Here is a 20491-nt window from a genome sequence, read left to right on the forward strand (position 1 = left end):
ACCAACAGAAGCAAAAAATCTTCTATCTATTGCTACCATGAACATATTGATATGTGTAACAAATATCTCATTAATGCATATTAATATCTATATCAAGTATATCAAGTCTTGATTGTCTCTTGGAATTTATTAAGATTAACCTAAGTTAATGTTAATCTAAGTATTTGCTTTCCTTTTGTATTCAGTTCTCTTGACATTGATGGAATATGTCATATGACGCATTGAAAATCGAGGACGTAAATTATGAAAAGATGGGTAAAATATACCACCGCTAAGACGAGCAGGGCCCCCCCCAAAAAAAAACAACAACAAAAAAACAAAAAAAAAACCGAGTGAGTCATCGTTCTAAACATACACGATCTTCGGCATTGTGGTCTCAGAGCTACACGTGTTCCGTCAAACAGAAAAACGATCCTAACCAGAGAATGCTGAAAAGGTACGTTCTTTCATGGCATGGTTCTGCATGGCGCATATTCCTGCCTTCCTCCCACTTCATCAGCCCGCTGTACCCTTGTTTATGACCGTGCCGCAGCCGTTCTTGTCTTAAACCACAATTCGGTCCACGCACTGTGTAAACCATGTTTACCGTATTTTTCAATGAAATGAAGACCTACTTCTGTGTAAAGACGGCCAAAAGTGCCTTATGTAATGATGAAATTTCAGGTATAGTGGAATACAAAATAGTTCCCACTGTATATTTATTAGTTACTATTATCAAGATAGTAAGTAAAATATGTATTTTCTTTGCAGGCCAACAACAATTCAGCAGATTTTATTTATTTATTTTTTTTTAATTAATTTTCGCCAAAACAATCTCTAGATTTACTGATTAACTTTTTTTCATTTGCTCTTCATTGGCTTCATTGTCATTTAAGACCGTTTGCACATATTGGCTTAAAAATTTGTTATTGATTTCAATAATAGTTGATAAAACAATCAAAACTCAAGATCCACTTGCAAGTTTTTTTTTCAGAGCTTTCATCTAACTGAAACATTTCAGTCATGCTCAGTCATTTTCTACAATTTCTCACATTTTCATTACCAATATCTTGTTTTTCATATTTGTTGTTTGCTTTTTGATCAGTGTCATGTACCAGATCAGTGGAAGGTGCAGGCTTTAAGTGCAGTGGTTGCACTTTGACCCATTTTACGCAACTCAGTGCTGTACAAAGGCACAATTATTATTGTGATGTGGGGTCTCAAGTACACTTGTATTCATTTTAAGGAGTCACAAGTTTAAACAGGTTTCCCTGTTATTTTACTGTATCACTGCCAGCTGTACTGCTCTTTTTATTCTGGAAAAAAACAGACTGTATATATATATTCTTATTGTTATATTTTTTACTTTTTAATAGCTTATTTTTAGAAGATTTGTCATGCACCAACTTCACCAAAACAAATTCCTGGTATGTGTAAAATCGTACTTGGCATTAACTTTTTCTGATTCTGATTCTGATTCTGATTCTGATTCTGATTTAGTCCAAGCTGGTCAGGTAGATGGACAGAAAAGATTAGAGAACTAGATCTAAAGGTTCCACAGAGGTTCCACAGTGGCTGAATCTGGATTGTGGATTGCAGCTGCGTCTCCTGCCTTGGCCCTGCCTGACATCCACTGCAACTGCAACTACTGTTATTACATCCACTGTCACTGTTACTGTGACTGCAGGTCTGTCTCTCTATCTCTCTCTCTTTCTCTCTGACTGCATTTCTGTCTGTCTTTCTCTCTTGCTCCCTCTCTCTGACTCAACCGGTCGAGGCAGATGGCCACCCACCCAGAGCCTGGTTCTGCCTGAGGTCTCTGCCTGTTAAAAGGAAGTTTTTCCTCATCACTGTCGCCAAGTGCTTGCTCATGGGGGAATTGTTGGGTCTCTGTAGATAAAAGAGCTTGGCCTGTACCATCTCTGTATGGAAAGTGTCCTGAGACAACTTCTGTTGATTTGGCGCTATACAAATAAAAATTGAATTGAATTGAATTGAAATTGAATATTAAGAGCAAAACAAAACAGGCAAAAAGACAAACATGTTTTAAGAACTTCAACATTTATTTCACATGATATAAAACAGATGGAGTATGAACTTTTTGAAAATTGACCCTAATAATATTAATAATAACCTCTTATAGTTATATTTGTTCTTCTTTTTTGTATACATAAATTATGCTATCTTGTTTTTTTTTTGTTTCTTTTTTTTTCATACAGTTTATACAGCTCTTTTAAATTAATTTTATATCTTGGAGCTCCAAAGTCCTACTTATTGCTTTGTACATGTGCTATTCTCTGATTCATCACCACTGAGGACAGATTCAAATGCAAAATGTCAAATGTGTGTCATGTCCTCGGACTCTTTACTGTATATCTTCTAAGTAATGTACACCAAACAGACAGGAACAAAAAGAGACACAACTTCTGCAAAATACTTTGTTCTGTCAAAAAAGAGAGAGAAAAAAACAGCAGCATGAAGTGGCACCTTGTTGAAGTAAAAACCTGCTAATATATGTGTATATGTATATATACAAATACATACATATATACACATGTGTGTGATATATATATGTATATGTATATGTGTGTGTGTGTGTGTGTGTGTGTGTGTATATATATATATATATATATATATATATATATATATATATATATATATATATATATATATATATATATATATATATATATATATATATATATATATATATATATATATATATATATATATATATCACACACACACATACATACGTATATGTATCCAAGGACATTCTGTTGTGTGGCAGGTGCAAAAAATGTGATAATAGCACAATAAGTGTGGCTCTGGTCTTAAATCTACACAAAGAATCAAAAGGAGATTAAAATCTAAGAGCATCGGTGGTCACTTCAGGGTTAAAGTAAAGCACTGCATGTGTGTCGAGTTTTGGTGCTTAGCCAATCTGCGGTGAGACTTCTCAAGTGCTCCTATATACAGGCATACAGTCACCTCCACTCTGGCAACTCAGTAACAGTTAATATCCCCTCCTCCAGATCAGTGGAATATTCTAATAACTATTATGTTAAGATTACTTTAATACTTAGTAGGATATCAAAACATCTGTATATTGATGTGTCTATGTATTTGGCAAAACATTTTCATTGAGCTATATTACCTCCAAAACAAGTTGTACATACAGTGAAGATTGTGAAATGGTTTAAACTCTATATATTTATAGTTATAAAAGTATGAACTACAGCAGCAACAAAAGACACAACAGGACTGACAGTTTACCCTTTTTGCTCCATTTTGTTCACCCTGACTGGATAAAAGGATAAAGGTAAGTCTAAAAGGCTGTCATTCTTCTCCAAAACTGAATTAGCAGTGTCTGAAACTGTCTTTCTCATATGCACAACTGAGTGCAAGACCACAAGGAGAGACTTTCTGAAAGTGTTCTCCCCATTTGTACAGTTCATCTCATCAAGACTACAATACACACCAAAGACAGAATTGTTGGAGAGAGATCATTGAGGTGGTAGGATAGAGCTACGTTATGAGCATTGCCAAAACACAGATGTCCTACATTCAATGCTGTGCCTGAATGCATCCTGTGGAGACACGGAACACAAGCTGCTGCTCTGCTAACATGATGTTGAGCTATGTCTCCCGTGTAGACACAATTCATCCAAGCTGCTCGTGCAGCCCACAGATCAGACTGTGGTGGCACTGGGGAGCCAAGAGGTGTTCATCTGTGTTATTGTGAACATGGAGCAGGGTGTTCCTGCCAAACAGCATTTGTGTTCGGGAAACATACCCTTAACACCCTTAAAACTCTACTGAATACATAGACAATAAAAACCCTACAAACATTTTTAAACAAGTTCCACCATTCTGAAAAGACACAAAACAGACACAAAGGTGGCTTAAAGAGTCGTTGCTCCAGCTCTGTTCAATAAACACTCCTTATTAAACTATGACCTATTTTTTGACTGGAGGGATGACTAGATCAAGTAGTTTAAAAAATCAGTTCATATTTGAGTTAGCAATGTTTCTTGGTCCACCGCTTCCTTTTGAATTATAGACCTTGCAAGGCTGCCTGTTACGACACAGTTGGAGAGTCATTCAGAACAAAGAAAAAGGGATTGTTGTACTTAAGAATGTGGCTAATCCTCTATAGAGGCAGATGTATTTTACAACTCTAAAGAACATTTCTGTGCTTGCCCAGGTGTATTTCAGGTCAAATGGACAATATATTTTATTTTTGTTTAATAATTAAACCATTTCATAATGTAATTTTTACACAGAAATGTTTTGGGACAAAATATGACTCCATAGGACTGGTGGAATTGTCATTGCCCTCTGGGACATATCAGTACGGACAGATCGAACACCAGCTAAGATACAGTACATCTGCCTGTCCTTTCTGGCTGGATGTGATGGCAGTTTGTTGTCAGTTTTTAAGCAGGACTGCCATCTTCTCAATCTCCTATTGGGCATGTAACAGTGGTATAAAAGTAGTTCCATTGTCCCGTTGTAAACGCAGGAAGCCGTGGAGCATACTCGTGCAGGCTGGCTACATTTGGGTTTCACAGGACGTCAGTGTGGATGTTGAGGCCAGCATCACTCATGTGTCGCTAGTCACCAAGGTGAATGTCTGCGCTGCAAGGAGGAGAGGAGATGGAGGATGGAAATATGAGTACATGCTCAGTGGGTTTAGTCAGTTTTTACTTTCCTTGTTGCATTTCAATGACAACAAAAACAACAACAAGAAAACACAAAGTCAGGCTTTAACCATTTAAAACCTATTCCTCTTTTGGGGATGAATTAAGTTATAGCAAAGGACTACTTGTGATTGTCAGGCCGTTGTTAAAAATTTAAACGCAGTATTCAAGGATTTATGATACTATTAGACTGCCAGACTGCTTTGAAGGTACAGAGTTTTGCTTTTAAGCAATGATGAGAGCAGTACTGAGATTGTTTACTTAAGTAATAGTAATAAAACAATGTAAAAATACAGTTAAAATCCTGCATTCAAAATCTTATGGAAGTAAAAGTATCACACAATTATCAGGAACATTTACTGTTCTTTAATTGTCAAAAGGCAAAGTACTCACTATGAAATAAAATAAGATAATCCTTTATAAATCTCATCTTTATTTATCTCGTTTTCCTTTATATATACAGCATGATTGCCCCTCTCAGTGTTATCAAATCAAATCAAATCAACTTTATTTATATGGCACTTTTCATACTTTATAGTAATACAAAGTGCCTCACAGGGGTTAAAAACAACAACATTACAAAACAGTGTGACCCCAGTGTTATATTATTAGATGACTATTACAGATGTATGTATGCTGTATAAGTGCCCTTTTAATGTTGTAGCAGGTGAAAGCTCATATTAACTATTTCAAAACTGTTGGGTAGTGTAATTAATAACAATGTTTTTTCTCTTTCTTGCCTGATGTACGATTTTAAGTTCAGTTTGGGGTCTCCTTTGTTGTATTTTACCTTTTTTTAATAGGCCAAACATCGTCAATGGGAGGCAAGTCAATACTGCGTTCCCTATAAAACAAGACCTGGCCAATGTTCCAACTTTTTGTAAACATGTTGCTGGCATCAAATTCAATAATCACATTCAGTTTCTATTTACTTTATACACAGCATCCCAACTTTTTTGGAACAGGTTTGTTTAATATTTCTCTCTGATGTCTGTTATTGGCAAAAAGCACCTTTATTGGATGTACAATGACGGTGCACAAATGTCCGGAGGGATTACATTGCAACTGCTGAGAGTGGACAAAAGAGTGACGAAGTGTGGTAAGAGGAAGGGTGGGAGCGTAGCTATGTTTGTGAACAATAGATGGTGTAACCCAGGGGACATTCAATTCAATTCAATTCAATTCAATTCAATTCAATTCAATTTTATTTGTATAGCGCCAAATCACAACAGAAGTTGTCTCAGGACACTTTCCATATAGAGCTGGTACAGACCAAGCTCTTTTATCTACAAAGAAACCAACAATTCCCCCATGAGCAAGCACTTGGCGACAGTGGCGAGGAAAAACTTCCTTTTAACAGGCAGAAACCTCGAGCAGAACCAGACTCTGGGTGGGCGGCCATCTGCCTCGACCGGTTGGGTGAGAGAGGAAGAGCAAGAGAGAGAGAGTGAGACAGACAGACAGACAGACAGACAGACAGACAGACAGACAGACAGACAGACAGACAGACAGACAGACAGACAGACAGACAGACAGAAAGAAAAGCAGTCAGAGAGAGAGAGAGAGAGAGAGAGAGAGAGACAGAGACAGAGAGACAGACATGCAGTCACAGTAACAGTGACAGTGGATGTAATAACAGCAGTAGCAGTTGCAGTGGATGTCAGGCAGGGCCAAGGCAGGAGACGCAGCTGAAATCCACAATCCAGATTCAGCCACTGTCCATGGGAACCTGCAAGACGACAAAGCACAGAGACTCCGGGGAAGGAGCTAAGTTAGTAAGACGCCGTGGTAGGACATGAGAGCGTGCGGATGGAGAGGGACAGAAGGACGGAGGAGCTCGGTGTATCTTTGGATGTCCCCCAACAGTCTAATCCTATAGCAGCATAACTAGGGGCTGGTCCAGGACCAGCCTGAGCCAGCCCTAACTATAAGCTTTATCAAAAAGGAAAGTTTTAAGCCTACTCTTAAATGTAGAGACAGTGTCTGCCTCCCGGACAAAGACTGGAAGATGGTTCCACAGGAGAGGAGCTTGATAGCTAAATGCTCTGACTCCTGTTCTGCTTTTTGAGACTTTAGGAACCATAAGTAGACCTGCATTCTGGGAACGCAGTGTTCGAGTAGGGCAATAAGGTACTATGAGCTCTTTAAGATAAGAAGGTGCCTGGCCACTTATGGCTTTGTAAGTAAGGAGGAGAATTTTAAACTCTATTCTAAACTTTACAGGGAGCCAGTGCAAAGTGGCGAGTATTGGAGAAATATGATCTCGCTTCCTGGTTTTTGTCAGAACACGTGCTGCAGCGTTCTGGAGCAACTGGAGAATATTCAGCAGCGAATTTGGGCAGCCTGATAGTAAAGAATTGCAATAATCCAGCCTGGAAGTTACGAATGCATGGACTAGTTTTTCTGCATCATTTTGAGACAAAATATGCCTGATTTTTGCGATATTACGTAGGTGAAAAAAGGCAGTCCTTGAAATTTGTTTTACATGGGAGTGAAAGGACATGTCTTGGTCAAAGATAACTCCCAGATTCTTTACAGTGGTGCTGGAGGCCAGCGCAATGCCATCCATAACTGCTATGTCATCAGAAAGTGACCTTCTAAGATGTTTAGGGCCTACTACTATAACTTCAGTTTTGTCCGAGTTTAGCATCAGAAAATTGCAGGTCATCCAGGTCTTTATGTCATGAAGACATGCTTGTAGTCTAGTTAACTGACTGGTTTCTTCCGGTTTCATTTATCAATGAAACCGGAAAGGAGCAGCCCTCACTGTAAAGGAGCAGCCCTGCACAAGAGATATTGAGCTGCTAGCTGTTAGCATTCAGCCATATCGTCTCCTGTGGGAGTTCTCACATGTCATTGTGATAAGGGTGTACATGCCCCCATAATCCTCATCTCTGGAGACCAGTCACATGTCCCTGTCCTCCATGCTCTCCACTTTCACCCAGTATGTTAAATGCCACACCACAGACAAAAGAACACTGGACTTACTGTATGCAAACACTAAGGATGCACAATGGTCACACTGGTGCTGACGTGCTGAGGTAAGCGTATCGTCTCACTTCCTGTTTCTGGTTGCTGCCTTAGGAGTAGCGTGCGTTTGTCGCTCTTGTTCCTCTGAGTGTAATTTGCTCTGTGTTTTGTTACAACGGCCTTTTATCTGCGCTCTAAAGTGACATTAGTTCTGCTCAAGCACCCATAAGTCTGTTTATTTAGCGACTATCAATTTTATTTGTCTACGCGCTTGTCTGCTCTGCTAGCTACACCAGCTTAGCCTAGCAGCTAGCGATGGCTTCTCTCTGTCCCTCTCCAGCTCTCTCCTGCTTGGTGTGTCACATGTTTAGCTACTCCTCCGCCTCTTTTAGTGATACTGGTACGTGTAATAAATGTAGTTTATTTGGTGAGTTGGAGGCGAGGCTTAGTGAATTGGAAGCTCGGCTCCGCACCATGGAAACCGAACCATTAGCTGTAGTTAGCCAGGCCCCCGTAGCCGGTGCAGACCGAGCAAGTGCAGCTCCGGCTAGCCGTCCCTCGACAGCTCCCGAGCAGCCGGGAAATCAGGGAGGCTGGGTGACTGTTCGAAGGAAACATAGTCCCAAGCTGAAGCCCACGGGTCACCACCAACCACTTCATGTTTCTAACAGGTTCTCCCCACTCGGCGACACACCCACTGAGAAACCAACTCTGATTATTGGCAGCTCCATTTTGAGAAAAGTGAAGTTAGCGACACCAGCGACCATAGTCAAATGCCTGCCAGGGGCCAGAGCGGGCGACGTCGAATCAAATTTGAAACTGCTGGCTAAGAATAAGCGTAAATACAGCAAGATTGTTATTCACGTCGGCGGTAATGACACCCGGTTACGCCAATCGGAGGTCACTAAAATTAATGTGGAATCGGTGTGTACATATGCTAAAAAGATGTCAGACTCCGTAGTTTTCTCTGGACCCCTGCCAAATCTGACCAGTGATGACATGTTTAGCCGCATGTCATCATTCAATCCCTGGCTGTCGAGGTGCTGTCCAGCAAACGGTGTGGGCTTCATTGATAATTAGCAGACTTTCTGGGGAAGACCTGGTCTGATTAGGAGACACGGCATCCATCCCACTTTGGAGGGAGCAGCTCTCATCTCTAGAAATCCGACCGATTTTATTCATGAACCTAACCCCTGACAACTCAGAGTTGAGACCAGGAGGCAGAGCTGCAGTTCTACACGCTTCTCTGCGCCACCCAACACTCCATAGAGACTGTGTCTGCCCCCCAACCACATAAACTAAGTAAACCAAAAGTACAGAGAAGAGGAGTTAAACATAAAAATCTAATCAAAATTAAAACAACCACTGCAATAGTACAACAAGATAGGAGAATTAAATGTGGACTCCTTAACGTCAGATCTCTGTCCTCTAAAGTTGTTCTAGTAAATGAGTTAATATCAGACCATAATATTGATTAATTTTGTCTGACTGAAACCTGGCTGTGTCCTGAAGAGCATGTGAGCCTAAATGAAGCTACTCCTCCGAGCCATATTAATACTCACATTCCTCGAGGCAGCGGCAGAGGAGGTGGAGTTGCAGCCATTTTTGACTCAAGCCTTTTGATCAACCCTAAACCTAAACTCGACTATAACTCATTTGAAAGCCTTGTTCTCACTCTTTCTCATGAAAAATGGAAAACAGTGCAGCCAGTTTTATTTGTTATAGTATACCGCTCTCCTGGTCCTTATTCCGAATTTATAGCTGAGTTCTCGGAGTTTCTATCAGGTTTAGTCCTTAAAGCAGATAAAGTAATTATTGTAGGTGACTTTAATGTACATGTTAACGTTGATAATGACAGCCTTAGCACTGCATTTATCTCAGTATTAGACTCAGTTAGCTTCCATCAGAATGTACATGAACCGACTCACTGTTTTAACCACACCCTCGACCTTGCTCTGACATATGGCATTGAAATCGAAGACTTAATAGTCTCCTCACAGAATCCTTTTTTATCGGACCATCATTTAATAACTTTTGAATTCATATTACCAGACTACCAGCCAGTAGGCAAAAATTCTTATACCAGACTCCTGTCTGATAGTGCTGTAGCTGAATTTAAGGATATGATCCCATCAGTATTTAATTCAGTGCTATGTCTTAATACAACAGAGGATTCCTATGCTAACGTTAGTCCCTCCCAGATTGACTACCTGGTTGATCGTGCTACAGGTTCATTGTGTATGACACTTGACTCTGTTGCTACCCTAAAAAAGAAGAAAATTAAACAGAGGAGGTTAGCTCCATGGTATACTCCTCAAACCCGCAAATTAAAGCAAACTTCACGGAAAATAGAAAGGAAATGGCGTTCTACAAATTTGGAAGAATTTCGGTTCGCCTGGCTAGACAGTCTTAAAATATACAGGAAAGCCCTCCGCAGTGCCAGGGCAGCCTATTACTCTGCACTAACAGAGGAAAATAAGAACAATCCCAGGTTTCTCGTCAGCACTGTAGCCAGGCTGACAGAGAGTCATAATTCTGTTGAACCATGTATTCCTTTAGCTCTGAACAGTAATGACTTCATGAGCTTCTTTAATGATAAAATTCTAACTATTAGAGACAGAATTCATTGTCACTGTTTTGTCCTCAAACACAGAAACCGTAGAAACTGTTACTCAGTCTGTCGCACTTTTAGACTGTTTTACTCCTGTCGACCTTCACCAACTAATTTCAATAATTTCATCATCAAAATCATCAACCTGTATTTTAGATCCTATCCCGACTAAGCTCTCTAAAAAAGTATTACCTCTAATTGACTCTTCAGCATTAGACATGATCAATCTGTCTTTATCAACAGGCTACGTACCACAGTCCTTTAAAGTAGCTGTGATAAAACTGCTACTTAAAAAGCCTACTCTTGATCCAGGGGTTTTAGCCAACTATAGACCGATATCCAACCTTCCCTTTCTCTCAAAAACTCTCGAGAAAGCAGTTGCCAATCAGCTGTGCGCCTTTCTAAACAATAATAGTTTATTCGAGGATTTCCAGTCAGGATTTAGAGTGTATCATAGCACAGAGACAGCACTGGTTAAAGTTACAAATGACCTTCTAATTGCATCTGATAAAGGATTTGTCTCTGTACCAGTCTTATTGGATCTTAGTGCTGCATTTGACACCACTGACCATGGCATCCTATTGCAGACACTGGAACACTTCATCGGCATTAAGGGAACTGTGCTAAGCTGGTTTAAATCCTACTTGTCAGATCACTCTCAGTTTGTACGCGTTAATGACGACTCCTCTGTGCTCACTAAAGTCAGCTATGGAGTTCCGCAGGGTTCTGTGCTTGGACCAATTCTATTCACCTTATATATGCTTCCTTTAGGTAAGATTATCAGCACTCAATAAATTTTCATTGCTATGCAGATGATACCCAGCTATATTTATCAATGAAGCCGGAAGAAACCAGTCAGTTAACTAGACTACAAGCATGTCTTCATGACATAAAGACCTGGATGACCTGCAATTTTCTCATACTAAACTCGGACAAAACTGCAGTTATAGAAGTAGGCCCTAAACATCTTAGAAAGTCACTTTCTGATGACATAGCAGTTATGGATGGCATTGTGCTGGCCTCCAGCACCACTGTAAATAATCTGGGAGACATCTTTGACCAAGACATGTCCTTTCACTCCCATGTAAAACAAATTTCAAGGACTGCCTTTTTTCACCTATGTAATATCGCAAAAATCAGGCATATTTTGTCTGAAAATGATGCAGAAAAACTAGTCCATGCATTCGTAACTTCAAGACTGGATTATTGCAATTCCTTACTATCAGGCTGCCCAAATTCGTTGCTGAATATTCTCCAGTTGCTCCAGAACGCTGCAGCACGTGTTCTGACAAAAACCAGGAAGAGAGATCATATTTCTCCAATACTAGCCACTTTGCACTGGCTCCCTGTTAAGTTTAGAATAGAATTTAAAATTCTCCTCCTTACTTACAAAGCCATAAATGGCCAGGCACCTTCTTATCTTGAAGAGCTATCAAGCTCCTCTCCTGTGGAACCACCTTCCAGTCTTTGTCCAGGAGGCAGACACTGTCTCTACATTTAAGAGTAGGCTTAAAACTTTCCTTTTTGATAAAGCTTATAATTAGGGCTGGCTCAGGCTTGTCCTGGACCAGCCCCTAGTTATGCTGCTATAGGATTAGACTGTCGGGGGACCTCCAAAGATACACCGAGCTCCTCTGTCCTTCTGTCCCTCTCCATCTGCACGCTTTCATGTCCTACCACGGTGTGTTACTAACTCAGCTCCTTCCCCCGGAGTCTCTGTGCTTGGCCGTCTTGCAGGTTCCACAGTGGCTGAATCTGGATTGTGGATTGCAGTTGCGTCTCCTGCCTTGGCCCTGCCTGACATCCACTGCAACTACTACTACTGTTATTACATCCACTGTCACTGTCACTGTTACTGTGACTGCATGTCTGTCTCTCTCTCTCTGACTACATTTCTGTCTGTCTGTCTGTCTGTCTGTCTGTCTGTCTGTCTGTCTGTCTGTCTGTCTGTCTGTCTCATTCTCCCTCTTTTGCTCTCCCTCTCTCACCCAACCGGTCGAGGCAGATGGCCGCCCACCCAGAGCTTGGTTCTGCCCGAGGTTTCTGCCTGTTAAAAGGAAGTTTTTCCTCGCCACTGTCGCCAAGTGCTTGCTCATGGGGGCATTGTTGGTTCTCTGTAGATAAAAGAGCTTGGTCTGTACTAGCTCTATATGGAAAGTGTCCTGAGACAACTTCTGTTGTGATTTGGCGCTATACAAATAAAATTGAATTGAATTGAATTGAATTGAATTGAATTGAATTGAACCTGCACTAAAAAAAATAAAATGTTGGAATTACTTAAAAATCTCATGTCAAGTGGTTCCATGAAACTGCGTTAAGTAACTCCTGAGATACTTGATTTATTAAAATGGACTCAATGAAATCAAATGAATTATGCATGAGTGTATATATAGTATATATATATAGTGTATATATAACTTAACCAGATTAGTTCATTTTTATGGATTATTCATACATTCAACTAACTTAATATGGCTATGTTCAACTAATGATGGAATTATGAGAAGAATACAAAATCACTGATTAAAAGTCATAATTGCTGCACCGTGGCGCAGCAGGTAGTGCGCGTGCCTCACAGCATGAAGGTCGCAGGTTTGATTCCTTTCTGTGTGAAGTTTGCATGTTCTTCCCATGCATGCGTGGGTTCTCTCCGGGCACTCCAGCTTCCTCCCACAGACCAAAAACATGCTCATTAGGTTGATTGGTGACTGTAAAATTGCCCTTAGGTGTGAGTGTGAGCATGAATGATTGTGTGTATGTGCCCTGCGATCGGCTGGCGACCGGTCCAGGGTGTACCCGCCTCTCGCCCGTTGACAGCCGAGATAGGCTCCGGCCCCCTCGCGACCCTGAAAGGGATGAGCAGCATAGAAAATGGATGGATGGATGGAAAAGTCATAATTGAGGGGCGCCCCATAGCTCAGTTGGTAGGGTGTGTGCCCCATGCACTGAGGCTGTCAATTCTCTGCAGTGGCTGCAGGTTCAACTCTCATCTGCAGTTCATTTGCTGCATATCATTCCCTCTCTCTGCCCTCTTTCCTGTCGTGTCTTCAGCTATCTCTGTCACAATAAAGGCGAAAAAGCCCCCAAAAATAATCTTGGAAAAAAAAAAAAATAATAATCGAGTTAAATTACTTACTAACTCATTTGTTTCATTTAGCCTATGAAGGTGCCTGCCTCTGTTAAATAGAAAACGCTAATGTTCATGAACAAAAAGGAGTCACACACACTGTCTTCACCAAAATTAAATCACTGCTTTTATTTAGGCTTCAAAAGGTTTTTGTAGAATTGTAAAAAAAAGAAAGAAAAGTTTTGCAGCTAAAACATGAAGTGTTCACTGTGTGTTTCTACACAAGAAACACACAGAGCACGGTCTTTCGTGGAGCACGGTGACGCCATCAACTATGATCCCTACATCTTCTGGTGGACTGGAAGCATCTGCACCCTCATGTTTGATGATGTAGATCCTGATAACAGTCTTTTCCATATTGCTCTGTGCATTGGAGTTTACATCCTAAAAGACAGAAAAAAAGGCATTTCAAAGACATTTCATTGAAATGTACATGCACAGAGCACTGTTCGGTTGTTTATTCAAAGTTGAATTTTGAACGTGTCGCGTGTCCAAATTGCACCAAATCCAACACTGCATGTCCCACTAACACTGTTAAAAGAACAATTGGAAATATGACTGAACAACACTTCACTAACATGCAAGTTAGACAGTAACGTTCCACAAAAACAATTAACTCATCAATGTCCACAGTAGAATTTTATAATTTATCTGGGCGATATATCGATTTTTTCGATTAATTCGCATTTTTGCTGTGGACGATTTAAAAAAATAATAAATTTGAGTTTTTCTCCTCTTGCTACGACGCGCCTTTTGCCCCCCAGGAGTTTCCGTAGCCATCCCCTTTTGTTTCTTTTGTAGAAATGTATACACACACAGCAGCAACATGGCTATCGCTAATGAGAGCGAGTAATGAGTAATGAGTTGGTGCTGGTCATGCTGTCTACGTCTTACAACACATGTATGTTTAGCGCCGTGGAGACCTGGCTTTGTAAGGTCGATGTTTCATATTATAGAATAAAACTGTTAAGTGAAATCCCAACTTCTCCGCCTATCGACTCTCACCAACCGGAGCCTCCGCTAACTGCTAATCCTGCTAGCCTCTCCGCCTGCACCTACTGTACGCTCATTACACAGTGGTATGGAACTGGTTTGGGTTTGCAGCAACAGATGTGGAACAGGTGACTGCACGCTGCAAAGTTTGTCTGAAGCCCATAGGAACAAAAGGCAGCAGCACAACAAACTTATTCCAGCATCTAAAACAGAGGCATCCCGCCGAGTGGGAGAAATGCCACTCTTTATGAGGGGAACAAGACCGCTACAACCAACAAACCTTTTTGATAACTCTGATTGATCTCTGTCATTTGTAATTATTGTCTTCTTTAAAAAGTAGGAAAAAAAGAATGGAAAAAAATCGTAATTCGAGTTTTTTGTGAAAAATTTAGAGATTTTATTTTAGGCCATATCGCCCAGCCCTATTTACAGTACAAGCTGAGTCAGGCACAAATCCACTGAAATGTATCCAAGTATGAGGCCACAGCACAACTTTTCTTTCTTATACACTGAACAACAATATAAATGCAACACTTTTGTTTTTGCTCCCATTTTTCATGAGCGGAATTCAAAGATCTAAAACATTTTCCATATACACAAAAGATCCATTTCTCTCAAATACTGTTCACAAATCTGTCTAAATCTGTGTTAGTCCTTCTCCTTTGCCGAGATAATCCATCCCACCTCACAGCTATGGCATATCAAGATCAACTCTATGCGAAGAAGATGTGCTGCACTGCGTAAGGCAAATGGTGGTAAAAAAAAATGGTAGCAAAACTACACATTTCAGAGTGGCCTTTTATTGTGGCCAGCCTAAGGCACACCTGTGCAATATTCATGCTGTCTAATCAGCATCTTGTTATGTCACACCTGTGAGGTGGGATGGAGAAGTGCTCATGAACATAGATTTAGACAGATTTGTGAACAACATTTGAGAGAAATGGATCTTTTGTGTATATAGAAAATGTTTTAGATCTTTGAGTTCAGCTCATGAAAAATGGGAGAAAAAACAAAAGTGTTGCGTTTATATGTTTGTTCAGTGTATTTGTAGTCATTAATCAAAAGGGCTTACAGAGTAAACATAGATTCCCATGGTCATATGATCAAAAAAGATTTTTCATTTATGGGCCAGACAGACTCAAGTAAAAATACACCAGGTTACTGATGAAGGTTTCTCCCATTAAAACAGAACTTAGCTAGCTAATGTGTTAATTGTAATGTTATCTAAAAGTTAGCAGAGGGATTCAAGAGTTAACGACAAAAACCAGTAAATACCAAAATACATGTACATTACACCACCAGAAAAAAGTTTTCTTACCAATATGTCGAAGGATGATCATGGATTCCACCTGAATCAGTCAGCACGACATTCATTCACGATGCGGCTGGGCGCTAGGGGAGTTGAATTTGTAATGGTGGTGCGCTGCGTGGATGTACAGCAGTCATAGAGGGACAGCCTACTTAACTTTTGGAACGACTTGCGTTTTACTTAAAACCGTTGCATTGGCTCAACAAGGAGCCATTGTGTAAACCTGAAAAAACACATTATTTCATTGAAACAGCAGAACTGACTCAATTAGACTCTGAAAGATGCATTTGTTGAGTAAATTCAATGAAAGAGGATTTATTAAAACCAACAACATGATGCTGTCATTTACCTCTGTGAGAGCACTGTTTTTTTTTAAATATTTTTCCAATGCCTTTAGGACCATGCTGCCCACACTTCTGAGGGGCAAGTTGGAGTGCACAGGGGTGAACCACCATCTGACAGCCTGGATCATGGACTACCTTACCATCGAATGTGAGGATACAGGACTGTTGTCTGCAGCACAAGGGCCCCACAGAGAACAGTCCTGGCTCCCTTCCTCTTCATCTTTTCTCATCATACTGCAGACTTCATAAATAATTCATCTTACTGCCACCTGCAAAAGGTCTCTGATAACTCTGCAATCATTGTTATGTAAATGTGTTTTATCACAGATGGGGATAATAGGGAGTACACAGAACTGACCCAGGGATTTGTGGGTTGGTGGCCATCTGAACAGCCTCCAGCTCAACGCATGGAAAACCAAAGAACTGGTGGTAGACTTCCACAGGTGCACATCCAGGGAATGGACATTGAGATGGTGGAATCTTGCAAGTAATTGTTCATCTGACTAATAACCTGGACTGTATTGACTGTACTGAATACAAGTGCACTATAGAAGAATGGCCAGAGAAGAATGTGTCTGCTGACAAAATTTGGGTCTTTTGGGGTGTGGGGGACACTAAAGACCTTTTTGGACTGAGTGACACCAGCCATCCTCTATGGAGTGGTCTGCTGGGGATGTGGCATCTCGACTGCAGGGAGAGACTTAACAGCTTGGAAAAGAATCCCTTAAAATCCCTGAATTATTATTTCTTTTAAATATATATATTTATTTTTTCTTGGCCTTAAATAACCTTATCTGAGGGCACTGAGTCAAAAAATGTTGGTGTCAACCTTGTTAAAGACCAAAATGTGCAGGCCTGTAGTCAAGATTTTAGAAATACTGATTTAATATTCCCCCTAGTAGTCCAAAGTTCCTCAGAAGAAACCCACCAACCTTGAGTTTTGACTAGCTTTGACCACACTTGAAAATCTTTTAAAAAATGTATTCATTTAATTGGCCAATTAATATAGATAATGGCCAGTTAATATAGATAATTGAATTATCTATAAATAATTACTTGAGACATTTAAGTCATATTCTACACTCTTACATATGGTGAGAGTAGGATTAATTTAATAATTTATTCAATATTTTGAATGAATCTGAAATCATACATTTGAACATAAATCTTAGCTGTGGCCCAACAACATCTAACAGTGTCAAAACATCTTCGACTGCGGAAGTGAGATTTTGAAAATGGCAGCTAATTTCACTGGTGAGCCAAGTGCAATAGGAGGTATTTGAATTAACATGAAATGTGGTCTTCGTTTTGACAGACACAGAAACTTGGAAGATCACATTTGCAGTGGTGATAGAGGGAGTCCTCACTTACAAGCCAACATGTTGTTGCTGTGTTTCTTGTTGTCTGCTGTTAGCTGGTTGGAAGAATCAAGACTCTTCTCCAGCTTCTGCTCTCTGATTTGCTGTGTCACATCTGGTCTCTCCTCCCTCAGCTCTGGGCTTGGCATCTCAGGCTCAGGAGTATGGAAGCTACAATAAGCAGAATGGGTCACTCTCTGACTCTAAAGCAAAAGGAGGCTACTATTGATAGGACAAGAAATCTAGAGAATGAGTATAATCTATTTCCATAATGTTTTGTAAGACTTTTACCCTTGCTCCACAGATTTAGCACTCAATCTGCAGCTTCAGTAATGCTGGGATCAAACTACATGATATTTTTGTCTTTGATGATGTCACCATGTCAGATCTAATGATCACAGTGCCATAAACTCTTGCCGTATTTTGGTCAGGTGACTGGCAAGACTACATGTATTATCCAAACTAAACATGGCACATCTTATTTCACACAAACGCATGAGTTCAGAGGTCATTTGAGAGGTGCATGAAGCAACTGTCAACCATGGCGACCAAAGCATTGTGGAAGCACATGCTGGTGGTCTTGAGGAGCGAAAAAAAAAAAAAAAAAAAAGAGAACAGGTATGTTGATACTTCAAACAGAACCTGAGGTAATGAATGTTTAAACATTACATAGATAGCAGCAACCTCAGCTCCCTCTTCCTCCTCTGCCATGTGTGACCTAACCCAGTGCTAAGGAACATGTTATGTTGTCACACACAATCAAGACAAAAACATTCTGACATGCTAGACGGTTGGTCAGGGTGGGGTGACCCAGATGTTGGTTGTTTAGCATGTCAGACTCCGCAGGTATAGACACCTGATTGTTGTTCATAATCACTGGTAATTCATCAGTCATGACAAAATCGTCTCAAAACCGGGCTAGGTTCATGTAGTCTGATCCTGGCATAAGGAACACTATTTTCTAGTTCAAAAAAATATTTCAGGCTCTGTCCACATAGGCACACAGGCACACACCTGTTTTCTGTGGTGGTGTTTGTTGGTGAGCTGGTCAGATCTTGCTCTTTGCTTTCCTCATCGTCAAAAGGCTTAAAGTTTACAACCTCTACACACTGAGGCTCAGTACCCAGGTCCAGAACCACTACCCTCTGGCTTTCAGACAGCTGGAACACACACACACACACACACACACACACACACACACACACACACACACACACACACACACACACACACACACACTTTATTAAGAAAATAAAGAGAGAAGAGAGCTTAGCATGCTTTGTAAGGCTGTTATGTGCTGAAAAGTATACAGTATATCAGAATCAGAAAAAGCTTCATTGCCAAGTACGATTTTACACATATGAGGAATTTGTTTTGGTGAAGTTGGTGCATGACACATCTACTAGAAATAAGCTATAAAAGAATATGAATATTTATATATATGTATATACACAAGTCTGTTTCTTTTTTTTCAGAAGTCTGTTTTTTTTTCTGGAAACACAATCTATTTTTTCAGGAAGAAAGAAGTCCAAGCTCTATGTAAAGAGCAGTATTGGTACAAGGAATTAGTTCAGTTGATTCAAAACAAACTGTAACTCCACCTTTTTCAAATGATACCAAATAAAACTGTGCTTTCAAGTGTGCTGTCAGTGTCAGAAAGACTTCAATTTTGGCAAACAATGAAATATATATATAAGCATATTTGATGTCTGACAACAGAAGTGAGCTTGTGAGTAAGTAATAAGTATATATCAAGTGAGAACAAAAAGAGAAAAGAAATACACGAGGAAACAAATCACTTCAGAAAACTAATGAGCAAATGGATGAGAAAACAGAAAAAGTCAAAAACTGTGTATTTTTCTGTATCTACTGTAGAATGAGGGTAGTGTGTGTACAGTCTCGGGCTCCAAGGAGCTCTGGGTTGGTATCCCACTGGAGAGCAGTCCAGACCCAGCTAGTAATCCTGGCTGAATCCAGGAGATAAACTATTTAAAGTCAACTTGGCTTCTTCCACATTCCCACAAATTCTCCATTATTGTCCCAGATTACACTCCTCCACAATGGCTGATTATCTGCTGTGTGGCTGGATAGTGGCGGGGCTTACAGATAGGGATTTTAACACAGAGGGCTCCATTTTCAATTCCACCGCCGGCGCGGCGCAAAGTCAGGTCCGCTTCACCGATGGGGCGTGGCAGCAGACTTTGGTATTTTCGCGCACTGCGCCACTGTCCCACAAAGCGGTGCAACTCGGAAGGAGGGAGGGGAGAAGGCGTGGAGTGGGTTGGACACAGCCGAGTCCAATCTTCACCAATCACACCAGCTCCTCGCCTCACCTTTAAAAACGCCGCTAAGTTTCAAGGATGACTGAGCCCGCGCAGGAAACTGTCTGACGCCCAAACTTCTCCCAGGTGGAGACTGACGTTCTGGTCCAGGCTCGCAGTGGCCGTATGTACGGTCTCGCAAAATTTATTTCAATACTGTCTATCTGTTTGGTGTGGAAAGTTATTGATCGTCAGATGTTTTTTGAACTGATGTAACCACAAATACTCACTTAATGACAAAGCTGGGCGGCAAGGCGCTCCCTCCTCTCCCGTGCGCTCTCCTGCTCTCCCAGTTGACATGGCACATGCAGTTCGGCCTCTCTCCATCTTAGGTCCCTTAATGTGTCCTCCGTGAGTTCATATTTACATCGAAGTCATAGAGCCATGTGTAGAACGCAACATGTCACGAAGAATGCACCGACACTCTGAGGGCTATATGTTAATAAACCACCTGTCCGGTCTGGACATCTAAAACGCATTTTGAGAACCCCAAATGTGCGTTCGATGACTGACTGAGCACTGCTGAAAACACTGTTAAAGTCACGCTGCCGTCTTGTTGAAGGTGTGATATATGGCGTCATCAACCACGTTTTCAGTGGATAGCCATTATCACCTAGCAGCCACCCATCCAGAGGGGTGTCCCCCTGAAAGACTGTAGGGATGCTAGAATTCGCCAGGATGAACGAGTCATGTGCCGACCCGGGGAAATTGGCATACACGTTTGTCACCAGGCAATGTGAGTCACAGATCACCAGACATCCCTGTTTCATCTGTGT

At 40.8% G+C, this 20491-nt stretch overlaps 1 protein-coding gene across 5 annotated transcripts in view; it reads right to left on the bottom strand.

Annotated features, from left to right (window-relative positions):
* Positions 1 to 4030: 4030 nt before the first annotated feature.
* Positions 4031 to 20491, bottom strand: part of LOC139350903 (pleckstrin homology domain-containing family A member 5-like) — a 251205-nt gene continuing 234744 nt past the window's right edge. For all 5 annotated transcript variants that reach the window (XM_070992563.1, XM_070992567.1, XM_070992565.1 and 2 more), the window contains 3 exons: positions 18409 to 18554; positions 17408 to 17565; positions 4031 to 4620 (listed from right to left, as the gene is read on the bottom strand). In XM_070992563.1, coding sequence (XP_070848664.1) covers positions 4586 to 4620; positions 17408 to 17565; positions 18409 to 18554 — 339 coding nt within the window. In that variant the 3' untranslated portion in view covers positions 4031 to 4585. The remainder of the gene's footprint in view (positions 4621 to 17407; positions 17566 to 18408; positions 18555 to 20491) is intronic.

The sequence above is a fragment of the Chaetodon trifascialis genome, chromosome 22 (assembly GCF_039877785.1).
Source record: "Chaetodon trifascialis isolate fChaTrf1 chromosome 22, fChaTrf1.hap1, whole genome shotgun sequence".
Taxonomy (NCBI): Eukaryota; Metazoa; Chordata; class Actinopteri; order Chaetodontiformes; family Chaetodontidae; genus Chaetodon; species Chaetodon trifascialis.